Below are 17,397 nucleotides of genomic sequence, written 5' to 3'. Positions count from 1 at the left end.
CAGGTGGGACTAATGGTAAAGTATCTGCCTATCAATGCAGGAGACATAAAAGACGTGGATCCGATCTCTGGGATGGGAAGATCCTCTGGAGGAGGGCATAGCAACTCACTCTAGTATTCTTGTCTGGAGAATCCCAGACAGAGGAGCCTTGTGTCTAGAGTCCCTAGGGTCTCAAAGAGTAGGACATGACTGAAGCGACTTGGCACCCAGGCAAACATGGTGTATACTGCCTCTTGATGCTTTCCCCCTGGGATTATATTGCTTATACAAATGCTACTGCATATACTTGGGCCCTGTGAGTTTCTCATCTTCCAAAAAAGAAAAAAAATAAAAAAGAATATTTCCTGTCCATGAAGCATAAATAGGAAGGCAACCTATCCAATCTAGACATTGTCAGGAATGAAACTTGTCAACAAGAGGGGCTGCTCTTTCACAGGTAGGGAGGTCCCCACTTAGGGAAAGAACACAGACCCAAATACCAGGTCTGCTGATCACTTGCTCGATGACTACTGGAGAGACAAATGTCTCAGTTTTCTTATCCATTTCAAGGGGGTATTAACAGAACTATGTTAAGTATGGACTGTATGTTAATGTGGACATTAACTATGGACTGTGCTATTATACACTTTGTTGTTGCTTAATCTCTAAGTCATGTCCGACTCTGAGTTCCTATGGACTGTAGCCCGCCATGCTCCTCTATCCAGGGAATCTTCCTGAACCAGGGATTGAATCCATATCTCCTGCATTGGCAGGCGTATTCTTTACCGCTGAGCCACCAGAGAAGCTCACTATACCCTTTAAAAGATAACATTTATGAATGGCCAGGTGAAAAGAAAAGAAACTTACACGAGCTGGCAAACTAAAAATTTTTATTCAGATTGTTGCCTACTACATAAAAGCTAGCTAACGATCTTTGCTATTTTTATAACTGTATCTTAAGAATTGAATAACAATGAGGTCTTTCTTATTGTGGTATTGTTGCCTGTTGAACTATTTCAGGCTTCCCTCACAGCTCAGTTGGTAAAAGCCTAAATATTCTTCCAATTTAAGTTATATGTAAAGTAGTCTGACTATTAATCATACATAGATCAAATTTAACGTATAAAGGGAAAATATGAAAAATCAAAGGAATCTTGCTTTCATGCTTAGTTGCTCAGTCATGTCCAACTCTTTGTGACCTCATGGACTGTAACCCATCAGGCTCCTCTGTCTATGTGATTTCCCAGACAAGAATACTGGAGTGGGTTGCCATTTCCTCCCCAAAGGATCTTCCCAACCCAAGGATCAAAATTGTGCTGTCTGTGTTTCCTGCATTGCAGGTGGATTCTTTACCCGCTGAGCTATACTAGCATAAAATGGAGTGTGAAGTCTTTAGAAGTTGAGGATTAATATTCTCAAATGACAACATTCAAAGCAGGAAGAAAAGAAAAGTGTGATGCATGGAAGTCTCCTCCTGCTATTGTCTCTTTCCATGGAAATGCTTTATTTTCAGAAATCATTCATCATCTTAACTAAGATATGCCATGTGACCACCCCTCATCTCTAGGAAGACTGGGAAAATTCACACTTCTCAAAGGGGAATAAGCTTAGTCATTGACTTGAATCTCTGCTGCTTTCCAAGGGGACTACCTTCCCTGACAACATCGCTGCCCACCTGAAACCAAAGTATTTTAATAGCTCTGTTAGCTAGAAAAAAAGAGCTGAAGACACTAACACAGAAATGTTTAAACAGGTCTTTTCAGAAATCCAATAATTACTTCAATGTATTGAGAATTTTAAATAGCTAAAATACAGGCCAACATTTTAGAAAAGAAATACATCAGTAAAACCAAGTTGCTGTTGTGATAGTTAAAATATGAGTCTCTATATACTCAACAATTATAGTTTACTTTTAGCCCATTGAGAAGAGGATTACATTATGAACTAACTTGGGAAATTCTCTAAGGTCATTCAATAGAGCTCTGGGGAAAAAAATGCTTTCAATATCGGATAAGGGTTGTTGTATTGAATACAATTTGTTTTATGTATTATGTTAGAAAATATGTAACTATTATAGGAAATTACTGAAGTGGAGTGTTAGGTTATAATATCAATAGCCTGGAATTAAGGTGAGTGAAATAACTTCCTGGCAGCAATTTATGTTTTGGAAGTTGTGTTTTCCGTAAATGCTAGGTATAAATATTAGCAGAAAAATGCATGTATCATATCAAGTATAGTGCAAAAAGCTGCTTCTCTTTTTTCTGTGCTTTTAGATTTCTCATTAAAGAAACTAAATTAGGTAATTTGTCATTATAGTTGCAACTATATATTAGATTGTTGGTGTTTTAGCATTATAAATGGTCAAATCCCATAACTAGCATTGGGATAGAAAAATCTAATAGTATAAATATAGTTCTTACCTGTACTCAACAACTGATTAAAATGCACATATTAGTCATTTATACCTTGAATTCCTAAATAGCTTCTCTGTTAAACACAATTTGCATAGGTAATGAATGAAAATAAAACTATATAAAATCATGTAAAAACATATTAGAATAAAGTATCATATTTCCAAATTAATCAAAATAGGATTTAGAAAACTAATTGGCAACATGCAATTTTAAACTTTTAATTTTATATTGGAGTATAGCCAATTAACAGTGTTGTAATAGCTTCAGATGGACAGCAAAGGGACTCAGCCATACATATACAATAATCCATTCTCCCCCAAATTCCCCTCCCATCAAAACTGCCACATAACCTTGAGCAGTTTCCTGGACTGTATAGTAGGACCTTGTTTTTCATTCATTTAAAATACAGCTGTGTGTAAATTTGATCCTAAACTCCCTAACTATCCCTACTCCCACCCAACCATAAATTATTTCTCTAGGTCTGTGAGTCTGTTTCTGTTTTATTAATAAATTCATTTGTATCATTTCTTTTTAGAGTCTGCATATAAGGGATGTCATGTGATATTTCTCCTTCTCTATCTGACTTAACTTCACTCAGTATGACAATCTCTAGGTCCATCTATGGGCAACATACATTTATTAATCCTACATCTAAGCTCTTGAATTTTTACATAATTTCTGGCCGAGTTTTAAATTAATATTTTGGTCTGAAAACTTTTTCAATCCCTATCTGTTACAGGCAGTAAGCACAGACCCCGTCCCAGTTAAATTACACTATGACAAATCTCATGACCAGGTCTGGGTGCTCAGCTGGGGTACGATGGAAAAGACTTCTCCAACACTGCAGGTAAGTCCCTTTCAGTGTGTCTGAGAAAATGATGATCTTTAAAACTTTCAGTATCAATGATGTTCTTTCATCTAGATCTTCAAAGAAAGGGGAAAAAAAAAGTTGATACACAAATACATTTTTGGTTAGGAAATATTTTAGTTTAGATGTTCCAAACATTAGATTTATATGCCAAAGGAATAACCTATAATGACAACCACTGTGCAGGAGGAGGGGGTGACTATGATGGATTGTTTGGCAATTTCCAGCTTCCCTCGAATTTTCTTTTTTTCATCTCTTTAGAAAGGTATGTGGGGAGTGTAGCTTGTGTAGTAGAGCCCAGGAGAGTTAGACAGAGTCTCAAAGCAGGTCTTCAGTTTTCTCCAAACACACAAGATTTTACTATCTGAGTGCTGGTTCATTTCTAACTGGGGAATACTTACTGTCATTTTTGTAGAATTTGCTTATGATTTGAAATTGACAGATAGATGTATATATACATATATATACACACATTTTGACAATGACTTTTGTAGAGATGTTAAGAATCATCCCACACACTATATAACCATCTAAAAATGGGTTATTTCCCCCTGAATGTCTAGTAAAAATATGCTAATAAGACTTAGTAAATTTTTAAAATATTTGCTGGGTAGAAGTGAAAGGTTAGTCTCACATCTAAAAATATAAAATAAAACGTAGTATTTGAGAATTACTCTTAAAATATGACATACAATAAAATTTATTTTTATATGAAGAGTGTGTGTGTGTGCATTTAGGTATGTGTAAGACAGATAGATGATATATAAATAGGTGATAGATAAGTTGGTGATAGATAGATAAACAGATACATAGATACACTGGCAGGAAACACAGGGTCTCTGAATCAGAGGACAGACTGTCTCTTATCCATGGAACCTGTTAGCATTTATTCTGCAGTGCCTACCCTCATGTGGTGATGCGGTGAGAGTTTAAAGTCACCCTGAATAACCAGCACAGTGCTACTGACTCAAATCATGAGTTTCTAAGTTATTTTAGGTGGCTAGCACCTCAGTCCTGGAGAAGGCAATGGCACTCCACTCCAGTACTCTTGCCTGGAAAATCCCATGGATGGAGGGGCCTGTAGGCTGCCGTCTGTGGGGTCACACAGAGTAGGACACAACTGAGTGACTTCACTTTCACTTTCCACTTTCATGCATTGGAGAAGGCAATGGCAACCCACTCCAGTGTTCTTGCCTGGAGAATCCCAGGGACGGCGGAGCCTGGTGGGCTGCCGTCTATGGGGTCACACAGAGTCGGAAACGACTGAAGTGACTTAGCAGCAGCAGCAGCACCTCAGTCCACCATCTCATGTGAGAAATAGAGATTGTTACTCTGAAAAATATACAAATCTTCTCCTGGAGTAGAGGAGTATGTCAGTATCCTGGCAATGTAGTAATTGGCTCAGAGGAATTAAGTCCCTAAATCTCTCAGGAGCAATACTTCATCTCCAACTTCCGAAGGCATTTTTGCTATGCCATCATCTTTTAACCAAACTTTTTTGCTCAGAAAGACCTGACTCAGCAGAAATGTCAAAATATGTATGGATAATTGTCTCCCAATAAGATTATCAGGAAATGTCTTCCAAAATAATGGGATCTAAGATTTATTTGAAAAAGAGAATTGATTTTCCTTTGGAAAAATTGAATTGAAACCAAACACCATTGTCAAGCTCTCAGTTTTGCTACTGTCCCTGTGCCATGATGGTGAAAGACTCACATCTAGAGACTGCTAGGGTATGAGGCTAGGAAGTACTTCTTTGCTCTAATGTTTTGTATCTTATAATGTTACCCTCTTAAACTTGAACATGCACAACATTTTATCAAGGATCTGAAAGCCCTTCTCTGTGTTTTCATGTTGTAAATATAATTAAATCTGTATGTCTTTGTCCAGTCTGAAAGCAATATTTATTATATATTATTTTATGTGTATTTATAATTAATTAATATAAACCCATAAACTGTCATGAAACTGTCATGATTTTAAATATTTAAGACAATGATTTTCCATCTACTGTTCTAAAGATAAAGTCTCAAAGATTTATCATAGTTATTTTTTTTCTTTTTAATGGGCATTTATGTCTTATGAAAACTTAAGAAATTCCATAAAATTCTAAAACTCATCTATCAGTCATCTTCAGTTTTACGACACAAACGCAGTGTCTGTACTACAAACACACAACAATTTGACAAGAAAATATCTCTAGTGAACAACTTGGAATAAAGTCCTTGCATTCTTCTCCTGGCCACGACATAGGCCCAGTCAGATGAGGCGACAGTGGGAAGTGGTGTCCCTCTACTGCAGGCATCGCACACAGAGAAGCAGGCAGCAGGACACTCTTAGAAATGAGCCAGGATTTTTGCAAGAGTGCACCTATTGATCAAAGTGCATCCCAGATCAGTCTGTGTCCTTGGAGTCAGTAGACTCAGTCCCAAACCTGGCAATTCACCACTTCCTGCTCAATTCCAGGATCAAGAAGGGCCTAGACCCATCAGGGGGAAGAGTCCAGACTGAAGGGAACTGGGGGTGTGGCTTTGCATATTTTACAGTCTAAGACAATGACAAGTGCAGAAGAGAGGTTCAGTTAATCGGCCTTCAGGAGTGTGAATGATGTGGGATGCAATACACACATCAGAGTGTTGTTTGAGTACTAAATTCTGTGGTGTCTGTAAACTATTTAGAACACATATTAACACATAGCAAGCTCTCAGTATTATTATTGCTGTTGTCAGTCAGTACTATTATTAATTTCAAATGCATCTACATGCATACTGAGAAATATATACCTCTGTACAACCTAACGGAAAAAAATTTGGGGAGTTCCTTTGTTATAATCCTGTTGAGTTTTATTATAGTCTCGTAGACATTATTATAAGTGGCTGAAGTCCAGTGACGACTTTCTCACTGATACACATTAATAAGATAACCATGAATAAAATAGGTACAATGTCTTTAAAGTTTAACCATGTACATTGGTTCTCTCTTCCTGGGCAAATGACAGGGGAGAGGGGTATCCTTTTGGTTGGGTGGAGCCATATGATTAGTTCTGGCAAAATAAGTCTGCCACGAATGAAAATATTCAAGGTAGTTGGCTGTTCTTTCTTCATGGAAAACAGAATAAAAATACTAAAAGCAATAGATATCCTGCCAAAGACCTCTGGGAAAGTAACAGGTATAAAACAAAATGTTTATCTTTAAAAAATAAAGAAGCAGTAAAGAAGTATTTGTTTCTGTTCTGTTTTGGTTTTTGATTGTAATGTGACTGAACCTATCTTGACTGTTATAATAATTAATCTATTTTCTTGAACTTGGCAATTTCTAATGGAACTCCATGAAAGTATAATCATTGCAATGAAAAAAAATTAACCTTTCAGGGGGAAAAAAAACTAAAAAAAAAATTATATTTACTTCTGTCTTAAAAACCAAAGGAAGAGACTCAGTTTTGAGGGAGGAAAGTCTATTAGGCACTCAATAGTTTAGGATTTTTAATTTGGTAACCGCATGTAGAAAGGGTTTAAAAGAAGTAAAATAAAGGCAAGGAAGTACATTAAAAGGCTCATACAGAACAATGGCTGTGAAGCAGAGACAATAGGACAAATGTGGAGGTATGAGAAATCAGAAGGAAAAACAAAGAATTTGGTGCAAAATGGGATAAAAGAGCTTAAATGTAGTGATTTTTTTAAAAAATAAATTTGAAAGTTTTAAAATCAATTAATGGTGAATATTTGAAAAAAATCTCTGATTAAACTTGCTTAAATCTATTATTTTCAATTTATTAAAGGAAAAAAATAAAATGTAATGCAACCTAAGATTTCTAACAGCAAAAATATTTCAAATGATATATTTTGGAGTTTTCTGTCCTATGTTTCCAACTATGTTCTATAGAAGGGGAGTTTTTCACATATTATTTACTCCTCAATAAAGCTATGAAGGAAGGAAGGAAAAGGGAGGAACAAAGAAAAAAGAAACAAATTTAATAATTTGCATCATATGTATGCTTGTTTTTATATTTCTTATTAAAGCAGTAACATTTTTATAATATAGAAGTTATCAATATGCAAATTTATTTTATATTTTAAGCAGAAGTTGTTCAAGAAAAAATGTTTTCCATTTTTTCCTTTTTCGAAACAGAAGTTTCTACATTGAAATAAGCAAACAGAATTCCAATTTGCTTAATAATACACTAATATTAAGGTTTAAAATAAAGAGTCTATGCAAACAAATACCAAAGATTTATTTCATCTCTGATCCTATTAAGGACATGCTTGGCCAAGATCTAAACACAGTGTTCTGTTTAGGTGATAACCCTGGCCAGTGGGAATGTACCACACCACACCATCCACACCCAGCCTGTGGGGAAGCAGTTTGACAGGGTGGACGATTTCTTCATTCCCACCACCACACTCCTCATCACCCACATAAGGTGAGTGATTGGATGAGCATCACCTTTTAGATTTCTCTCTAATTTTGATAGAAAGTCATGGGGAAGCACTGGAAGAAAAATTCTATTATACAACAAATACACACATTATTGCACTTTGATTAACTTTGTTTCATCTGCTTGATTAACTTTTGCTTATCAACACTAGTGATGAATTTTCTGTATTCTAGTCCCTCTTATGTATAGTGGAGAATTGAATTTACAAAGGTATGGTTGCCTTTTAAAATCAGTTTTACATTTAATGTTTTTTGCAAATTGTCTTTAAGTTCTTCTGATTAGGTTTTTGCAAGATGCTAAAATTTGAACTTAGTTGAGTTGATTTCAGAGAAGAGAACCACTCTGAGCAAAATCCATTCAACTTATTATAATAACATTTTTGTATCATTTTGCCCACAAAGAAACAAATATAACATTGTATCAGGTTGTACAGTAAGTTGAAATGAAATATTTAAGTTCTGCACTTTGAGAAAACATGTTTACTCATTCAGTCTCTCAGTGTATTCACAAGAAGTAAAAAAGTAAATACTTCTAATGATATCACTTTAGAATATCATAGAAATGGTTTAAATGTTTAAAGTGGGAGACTGGATATTTACAATTTCTAAAACTACATATTTTATTGATTTATTGAAAATGTAAAGTATTGCTTAGCAATATTAATGAATCTGAACAAAACTAATATGTATTATCTTTTTCAAGGGAATTTGGTTGAGGGGAGACTACATCACATATTTTATATGAGCCATTATTTAATCTTTGTGTATATTTGTTCACCTTGAATTAAAGTGAAAATTATCTTGTCTAAAAGTTGGAGTTTAAGAATTCTGAAACAGTACAAAATTCAACTTACAAAAATAAAAAGGGGAATTCATAAATAACAGTTGTGGCTCAGAGTCAAGGTTTTATGTAGAAACTGTTCTTTGAGCAGCCATGTATATGTTTAAAGGAGTTTAATGTATTTGTCAAGCAATTGTTTATTATTTTCAGAATGCCTATTATGTCACTCAGCAATAAAGTGATTATAATATGCTTCCCATTTATTAACTGTTTTCATGGAAAATAAGTCGAACTCAATGAAAATTCAGCATATTTGAAAAGCATTTGCATAAAGAAATAATCTTTAGGTCTGACTGCAAACACTGGAAGAGTTCAGAGACTGATGAAATCAGCATAGAAACTGAAAATGGTCCCAGTTGCTGAGATACCTAAAAATATGTAATGTTTTCATCCTTATTTAATGAGGACAAAATTTTATTTAATTGACATTGAGTGTTATGTTTAATAAATATCCTTTTGCTATCTTCAAGTTGCTGACAAATTTTTACTAGTAAATCACTTAATATGTAGCATTTACTTTTATTTATCTCATCCTATTCCCTATTATTGTGTTTAATATACTTAATATAGTTTAGTATAGTTAATATATGTCTTAACAACTTTGCTTTTTTTTTAAAGCGCACTATTAGTACAATTATTTAAGTCAAAATTCCTATATGTAACACTACTATGGTTAATAGTATTTGGGGTATTTTTTCCCTATAGCAAGTAAGTTATAAAATAGCTACCAGAGTTAGGAGTTTAACTTTGTCTGGATGCAGTAAACACCATGTGTGGTTCTATGTTTGTATGTATAATTGATATGCTGTCAGAACATATTTTTTTAGGGTCAGAATGATAACTACATAACTGTAGTCAGAGCTAATAATTATTGGAAGATTATGCAAATAAGCTTAGCACGTGTAAAGCAGAAGTTTTTGGTTATTTCTATATTTTATAAGACACACTGAAAAGTATTGCTTGAGGATATTTCTAAGTTCCTTTATTTCTTTTATACATATATAGTCAAATACATAGATGTTTTGCCAATACTTGTAAGAATTCTAAATTAAATTATAGCAATTCTACCAGCATATGCATGCATACTTAGTCGTTCAGTTGTGTCCGACTCTTTGTGACCTCATGGATGGTAGCCCACCAGGATCCTCTGTCCATGGGATTCTCCAGGCAAGAATATCAGAGTGGGTAGCCATCCCCTTCTTCAGGTGATCTTCATGACCCAGAGATGAAACCCAGGTCTCCTGCATTGCACAAGCCACCAGCTCCTGAGTCACCAGGAAGCTCCACCAGTATATAGAGTTCCATTTTAAGGAATAGGAATGATCATCATAATTCCTGTTACATTTTACAGTAATTATCACTATTACTAAAGTGAAGAGAAAGAGTAAAAATTAGCATGTATTTCCAAAAATAAACTGTTAAATATGTAAAGAATTTTTAACATAATGAGGATTTATTCCATATGAGGAGAACCTGAGGGATAAAGTCTTTTCTCCTAGCAATTCATGAAACATTTTATCCTATGCGAATGTGGCTTGTGTTATGAGATTCCTCTTTTATGAATTGTATTTTTCAGAATTTGAGACTATTTTGTGACTATTGTATTTGGTATAAATTCTAGGCCAGATAGAAGGTCTGACACATAATATGTATTTAGTTAATATTAGTTTTCTTCCTCTGACCCTTCATTGTTACCAAACCCAGGTCTGGTTGCTCATTACTCAAAATCCATTAAAGAAGCCAGATTGATGGAAAGGAAAGTTTGCTTTATTTTGGATGCTGGCAGGCAACCAGGGGAGAGGGTGGATGCCTGTCCAAAGACCAATTCCCTTGCCCAAACTTGACAATCTAGGGGCAAGAGCTTTTATAGACAGAGAAAGGGGAGTACAAGCAGAAACAGCACCATCAGCACTGATAGTCATCTTGATATTGGTCATTGGTCGTCTAACCAGGGCATCTTGATTGTTTTGAAAACAGTTAGTCTTTAGTTCCAGGGTCATTTTGTTTCCATTTCTTTTAGGTCAGTTCTTGGAATCGTGGCAGCTCATATCATGGCTACAACAGTCTGGTGATTATGTTGTTAACTTCTTCCACCTGGTGGGAGTTTCAGTATCTATAAGGCAGCTCACAGATATGGCTCCAAATATGATCTATAGCCTTTGAGGAGGGCTTCCTGCATAGCTCAGTTGGTAAAGAATCTGCCAGCAATGCTGGAGACCTGGGTTCATTTCCTGGGTCGGGAAGATCCCAAGGAGAAGGAAATGGCCAACCACTCCAGTATTCTTGCCTGGAGAATCCCTTGGACAGAGGAGCCTGGCAGGCTACAGTCCGTAGTGTTGCAGGAGTTGGATACGACTTAGTACTATCTTTCTTTTGAGGAGGCACTACAGGTCCTTGACTATGCTTAATGGGTAAACTATTATTTTTCGTTCTCCTTTGATGGTTTTCTTTGTTTCTGCTTTTTTCTCACTTCTCTAATTAAACTTATTTTTTGACTAAAGCTTTTCCACAAACAAAAGGGGCTGAGGACATGGGGACAAGGACCATAGGGTCCTGATCTGTTTCATCATCACACTAATTTGCTTTTCTCTCAGATAGCTACTCTCTCATTTCAAATCATTTATATTCTGCATGTCTGAAAAGCTTCTGGACAAGTGTCAGGATTTTATATCTGTTGTCGAAACCTGAACTGTGTTCACCAGTGTTAGATAGAAACGTGGAAACAAAGATTTGGGTAAAGTAAAAAAGGGTAGTTTTTATTGATTTGTCAGGCAAAGGAGGCCACAGCAGGCTAATGTCCTCAAGACTATGACCTGCCCTGGAGTGGGTAGTGAGGAGTTTTATAGTGTTCATGGTCCAGGATGTGATCAGCCTGTGAATAATTCCTATATTAGTTGGCATCAATGTGAAGTTTTAAGCATTGTCAACCTTCTGTTTTCAACCAGTCTAGGGTCTATGTTCTTGTGATCAGCAGTTTTCATCTGCTGGAGTCCGCTTCCAATAAAACCAGCTTAGGAATGTGTGTCAGGTCTTTATCTGTATCTTTCAAGAAACTGGGAGTTTGGTGATTCTGCTATGTGGCTAATTTATAGTCTAAATTGTTATGTTTCCTGGCCCAACAACTATTCTTTGTTTCTACATCTTCACATTTCCCCTTCTCTGCTGGTTCAGATGGTAAACAATCTGCCTGCAATGCCAGAGATCTCGTTTGGGAAGATTTCCTGGAGAAGGGAATGGCTACCCTCTCCAGTATTTTTGCCTGGAGAATTCCATAGACAAAGGAGCCTGACTGGCCCATCAATAGGGTCACAAAGAGTCTGATGTGACTGAGCAAGTAACACTAACTCTTGAGTCAGTGTTTAAAAGACAGAGACACAGGGACTTGGGCAAGGTTTTGTGTCCTTAGTCCTTCAAAACTGGTAGGCACTTAATTCATGTTTCTCATAAGAATAGAAAGAAAGAAGTAAGTAAATGTTACACTTGTTCCTAAATCCGACTACATAGTATTGACGGAGGATGGTATTTCTTATGCACTGGATTTCTCAGCAGCTAACACAATATCTGACAGGTGGTGGGCACAGCATTAAGCACACAGGAATGGTTATGTGTGTGGAAGCAGTAAGTAGCAGTAAGAAGAACTTATGTCTCTTGACAGATCCCAGCCTGATTGTCCCAGCAACACCATTTCCCACTGGCTATTGTGAATTTAGCTTAATCCCTTTTTTTCTAGGAACTGGGACAACATAATATGTGAATATTAAGTTGCCCATAATAGAAATGTCAGAACTACTCATAATCTATACTGTAGCAAGGGCTGCTCTATGATTAGCTACAGTTTTGCTAAAAATTTTTTGTTGTTGTTTTCTCTCTGCTTGGTTTCTTCTCTATTTTCTTTTTTTTAATCTATAATTCTCAGGCTTCTTTCATCTGTAAAGTAAATAAAAATCAAAGAACTTTAGAGAAAACAACTTCCTAATTCTATATTAAAAGATTGATATTTATAATCATGAAGTTTTTTTTAAAAAAAACTAAGTCTTCACAAAATTTGGAAAGTCATTCATTTTTTAAGAAAATTTGAAGTTCTCAGCACTTTAAAAATTCTTCAGAGCCTGAAGTAGGTCTGTTTCCTAGTAGCCTGAGGAATTTGAATTTCAGGAGATTAATTTCCGTTTTTATAAATGCCTGAGAATGAAATCTGGTACCACTCACTCATCGAATTCCCTAACTGAATTCCACGCATTCTGAGTGACATTGCCCAGGCCATATACTATTACTTCTATTCATATATTACTCTATAGCAAGAGAGCTTAGAAGAGGTTATTATTGAAAGCACCTTCTTTGGGTTTCAAATATCAAAAGATTAACCTGTTTCTGGACTAAACCAGACATACTGGTAATACAGTTGATTGAAATCAAAATGGTCTCTAAACTGTTGTGTTCTGGCTAATGAACCAAGCTTGCATTCTTGTCTCTTTCTTGAATGTGAGTGCTTGTCCAGGAGATGGTGCAAAAAAACTCTAGAGAAGCATGCAGCCATTCTATATGCCTTGTATTTATTAGCTCTAGTTGTGAATACAGTTTTGTTGAACTAAACTTCCTGAAAGATGAGAGAGGGCGGGTTACACTTCTGCCTCACCCAGTAAAGTAATTCCTAAGCTTCTGAAAGGGACTGATTAACACTTTTTGACTATAAGTTTACTTTTTAAAAAACTCCATAATAGATATTTGGTTAATCCATCTCCCAAATATTTAGAGAAAATATAAATTACTTGAAATTTAATTAATAAAACATGATTTTCTGATTTTTATTAAAATATGCTGATTTCAATTATTCCACAATTATGCCTTTTTGCTTTCAAGTGAGAATAAAATGGGTTTCCCTTGTAGCTCAGCTGGTAAAGAATCTGCCTGCAATGTGGGAGACCTGGGTTCGATCCCTGGGTTGGGAAGATCTCCTGGAGAAAGAAAAGACTACCCACTCCAGTTATCTGGCCTGGAGAATTCCCATGGACTCTCAGTCCATGGGATTGCAAAGAGTCAGACACAACTGAGTGATTTTCACTTACGAATAAAACATTTCATATCTCATATTCTGTTACTTTTTTCAAAAATAGGTCCACTGAATATTCAACAAATGACATACTTTTCACATTAATAATTCATTGTGCATTTCAGTGAACTGGCAATGTATATTAAATAGGCATTCTTTTTTTAGACTGGCAGTTAATAGAAAATTTTCTTTAAAAACCTTAAATTTCAACAAGTCATTAACAAACCATTAATCATAGTTCTAAAGTTGAAAAGATTATATAGTTCTAAGAAGTGTATTTTGTAATGACCTGAAAAATATAAATTTCTTACATGAGGAATTTCAATTTGAACTCAAAACAAATGTCCAGATAGATAAAAAATTAAAAGAGACTATTACATATGAAAATGTGTGTGCAATTCTCAGAAGATTCAATTATGTCTATTTAATGTCATAAAAATTGAAATTATAATTCATCATCTTTTTAATCAAAAGTGCTCTACAAATGTAAAGCAAATATTATTTTACTCATAATTTGTATCTAAAGAACTGTTATTATATCATTATATATATATACTTGAATTGTATAGCTTACTATTTTTAATTTTTTATGATATGCCCAATGCATGGGAATTTAATAACTTTTGTTACCAATTTTTTAATTAGCCATAAATTAAAAAGTAATTTAAAAATAAATGTGTTTTTTTTTTTTTTCAGAAGAATGGTTGTGTTATAATGGCTGGGTTACACATCAAATCTCAGAGAGAATGGATATTTACATAATTGATTTAGTTTTATTCGGAGGGCCATTCTGGAGACAGAAAAGTTTAAATGTCAGTTTCCTGTTGTAGTATATGTAATTATTGCAACTTTCTGTGCAAATGCTACTAGAATTTGTCTACATGGAACAAAAACAATAAATTTGACAGTAATTTATCATTTACCACATTTTTAAAAATCTCTGAATGAAAACAGGGTAACGAGAATTGACATGATAGAAGGCAAAACTAATGAAGTGGCAGAGAGTCAGGCAATGAGTGAAGGAATATTTCCACTAGATCTCCTATGAAAAATCTTAGATAATTCTTCCAAAACTGATTTTTTTTTTTTTTGGTAGTAGATGGGGAGGTGAAAGTGATTACTACAAGAGGCCAGTGTAGTTCAGAGCAGAGGACTTTGATAAAGCTTAGTGAAAGACATTGAGAAGACCAGAAAGTAAAGCTACAACAAATACAGAAATTAGTAGAATTCTTTCTTAGAAGATTGAGTTGTCATGAATAAAAAAAGAATAAGGATTACTGCCAAAATATTTTTACTTAGATAAAAGGGCACAGCTAACATTTAGGCTACTTAGAGCTCTAAGTAGAAATTCTTAATATTTTCACTGACTAAAATAGTACCTTTGATACAATTGAAAACAGGTTTCAATTGATGAAAAAAGATGTATTTATAGTCTGACCCTCATAACATCTGCAAATCCTACCTCTCTCATCTCTTGTCCTCTCTCAAACTGGAGGGCAGCTAGAGTTTAATCCCAACTGGCTCAAATAGGGCAATGTCAATTGACACAGAGGGTGCTTAGAGTAATACAAGAAATAAATCATTTCTGATTTATGTATCTACCCCAGAACTTGTTCTGTAAAAGTCAGAAAGGAAGATAGTAACTTCGGCAACACTATCGCTATTTAAGATGTTTTTAAAGTCTTGCCTGAGCTTGAAATCATCCCTCAATACCACCATTTGAATTTACTGCCTAGAATTTCAAACTACTTCTCCTGTTTGTTTGGATTACATTTCTCTAGAAATTTACTTATAAAGTACTACTATTTCTTGAGAGGAAAATGGAGCAGTTTAGCGGAGATTGGGTTAGGGTTAGTCTTAGAATTAATGGATATGGTTGGAAGGTGTGTGTGAGTGTGTGTGTATTTCAATGAAGGATTACATGACAAACAATAAGATGAACAGAGTGTATCTGTGACTCACAGTGAGAGGTAGACCTTGAAAGCAACCAGAAAAAATCTGAAAATGACAGTCCCCAAAGTTTTGTCTTCCTCTGGACTTGACCTTCTAATGAAAGCAGACAAATAAACCTAAATTTCCTTGATACTCCTCACGTCCCTATCACATACCCCAGGGGTAAAACAGATTCCAGTGACTGTTTCAGCTTGGATAGAGAGTTCAGGAATCTTATGAAAGTGGACCTCAGGGAAGGCCCACTTTGTGTGGGCTGGAAAGGACAAAGGTGGCAACTGGAGATACTCTTTTAGGTCATTGTAAAGTTGAATGAGTGCTTGCAAAAATATGGCAGTGACAGTCTAAGGGCTTATCCGGAATCAGATCTGACATAATCTCTACACAGCCGATGTCTGTGTCTCCACTCAAGGAGCAGGCACCATTCTGGTAGTCTGGAGAGAGGTCTACAGCATCTTTTTCTTTATAAATTATAGCAAGAAAATGATTACAAAAGATTGGTTTCAATATATGTTTCCTTAAAGCTTCTCCAAGGGAAAAATAAACATTCTGTGAAAGTTAAAGTATATCATTCTCCTCATATTTTATCAAATCTGTTAAAGCAAAATTATATATAATATATATATATATTTGGCTGGCCATATATCAAGAGAACGCTATACTTGTGACTTGATTCATGGACAGGACAGGTGTATGAAGGTACAGTTTTAGCACTAAAATTGTCTGATTACATTGAAAGCCAGACACATCAGAAACTGAAAATATCAGTTGTTTCATGCCTTTTTAGGAAAAGCATACCATCAGGATGAAGAGCAGCAGTTAAAATTGTTTCCAAAAATGGTTCCTAGATAATGATCTTGCAAAATCTCAGTTCAGTGAGGTTCAATTTTTCTATTGCTCCCTTCCTTCTTATATGCTAATTCCTCCCACAAACAGAAATAAACTAACAGAAAGTATTACAAATTTCCAGGAGCTGGAACTTTTTCTATCTAGCTCTGCTTTTACTGAATATCTGAAACACTTAGAAATCCTGAAATCATGACCTTTGCTTTCTCAGCTTCTCTGAGCTTCTTCCTTCCTTGTCTGCTCTATGAAAACACAAACTCTAGACTGTCAGCACTTCTTGAATTCTTAGATTTTCAGGGCCTAGTGTACTCTCTTTACCGAATAAAAAAAGTCAGACATAAATTGTTTATTAAACAAATGTTTCCTTCAATACTACATATCCCAGGTGACTCAGTGGTAAAGAATCCACCTGCCAATGCAGGAGATGAGGGTTCAATCCCTGGGTAGGGGAGATCCCCTGGAGGAGGAAATAGCAGCCCACTCCCATATTCTCACTTGGGAAGTCCCATGGACAGAGGAGCCTGATGGGTTGCAGTTCCTGGGATCACGAGTCAGACACGACTGAGTGCACACACATACAATTTATTGTTGGCATATGCTCCAGGATTCTTATTAGGGTTCAAAGTTTCTTCTACTCAAACATGTGATAACTTTCTTCACCTTATTTCTAAAGGAGTAAACACACTACTGGTTCACTGGATTTGGTTTTATTTTAAACAGTACTATCCACATTCTTTGGCATATTGGTAAACCCACACATGCAGTATAAAATGGCTAAGACAGAAAATTACTAAGTGCTTGCAGCTTAGTGTTGTGTGTGTTTTTTGTGTGTGTATGTGTTCAGTTAGCTATCTGCATTATTTCTTGAGTGAGATAATGTTGTCTGATCCCCTACTTGGTCTCTGTCCCTTATTAACAGGCTCTATCTGAGTCTTATAAGAAAAGAGCCCAAGATAGATGAATCAAATAGACCAACCCCTGTTTGACAGAATATTCACTTAGGTTACTATTCTTT

The 17,397-nt window shown here is 35.4% G+C and overlaps 1 protein-coding gene and 1 pseudogene across 1 annotated transcript in view; one reads left to right on the top strand and one right to left on the bottom strand.

Annotated features, from left to right (window-relative positions):
* Positions 1-17,397, top strand: part of FSTL5 (follistatin-like 5) — a 773,393-nt gene that overhangs the window by 705,109 nt on the left and 50,887 nt on the right. Inside the window, exons 14-15 of the mRNA XM_010834087.1 lie at positions 3,133-3,240; positions 7,557-7,681. Coding sequence (XP_010832389.1) covers positions 3,133-3,240; positions 7,557-7,681 — 233 coding nt within the window. The remainder of the gene's footprint in view (positions 1-3,132; positions 3,241-7,556; positions 7,682-17,397) is intronic.
* Positions 15,834-17,397, bottom strand: part of LOC104984396 — a 9,431-nt pseudogene continuing 7,867 nt past the window's right edge.

The sequence above is a fragment of the Bison bison genome, unplaced genomic scaffold, assembly GCF_000754665.1.
Source record: "Bison bison bison isolate TAMUID 2011002044 unplaced genomic scaffold, Bison_UMD1.0 scf7180017864012, whole genome shotgun sequence".
NCBI lineage: Eukaryota > Metazoa > Chordata > Mammalia > Artiodactyla > Bovidae > Bison > Bison bison.
Note: the sequence above shows the minus strand (reverse complement) of the source record. Positions and strands in the feature narration are given on the sequence as shown.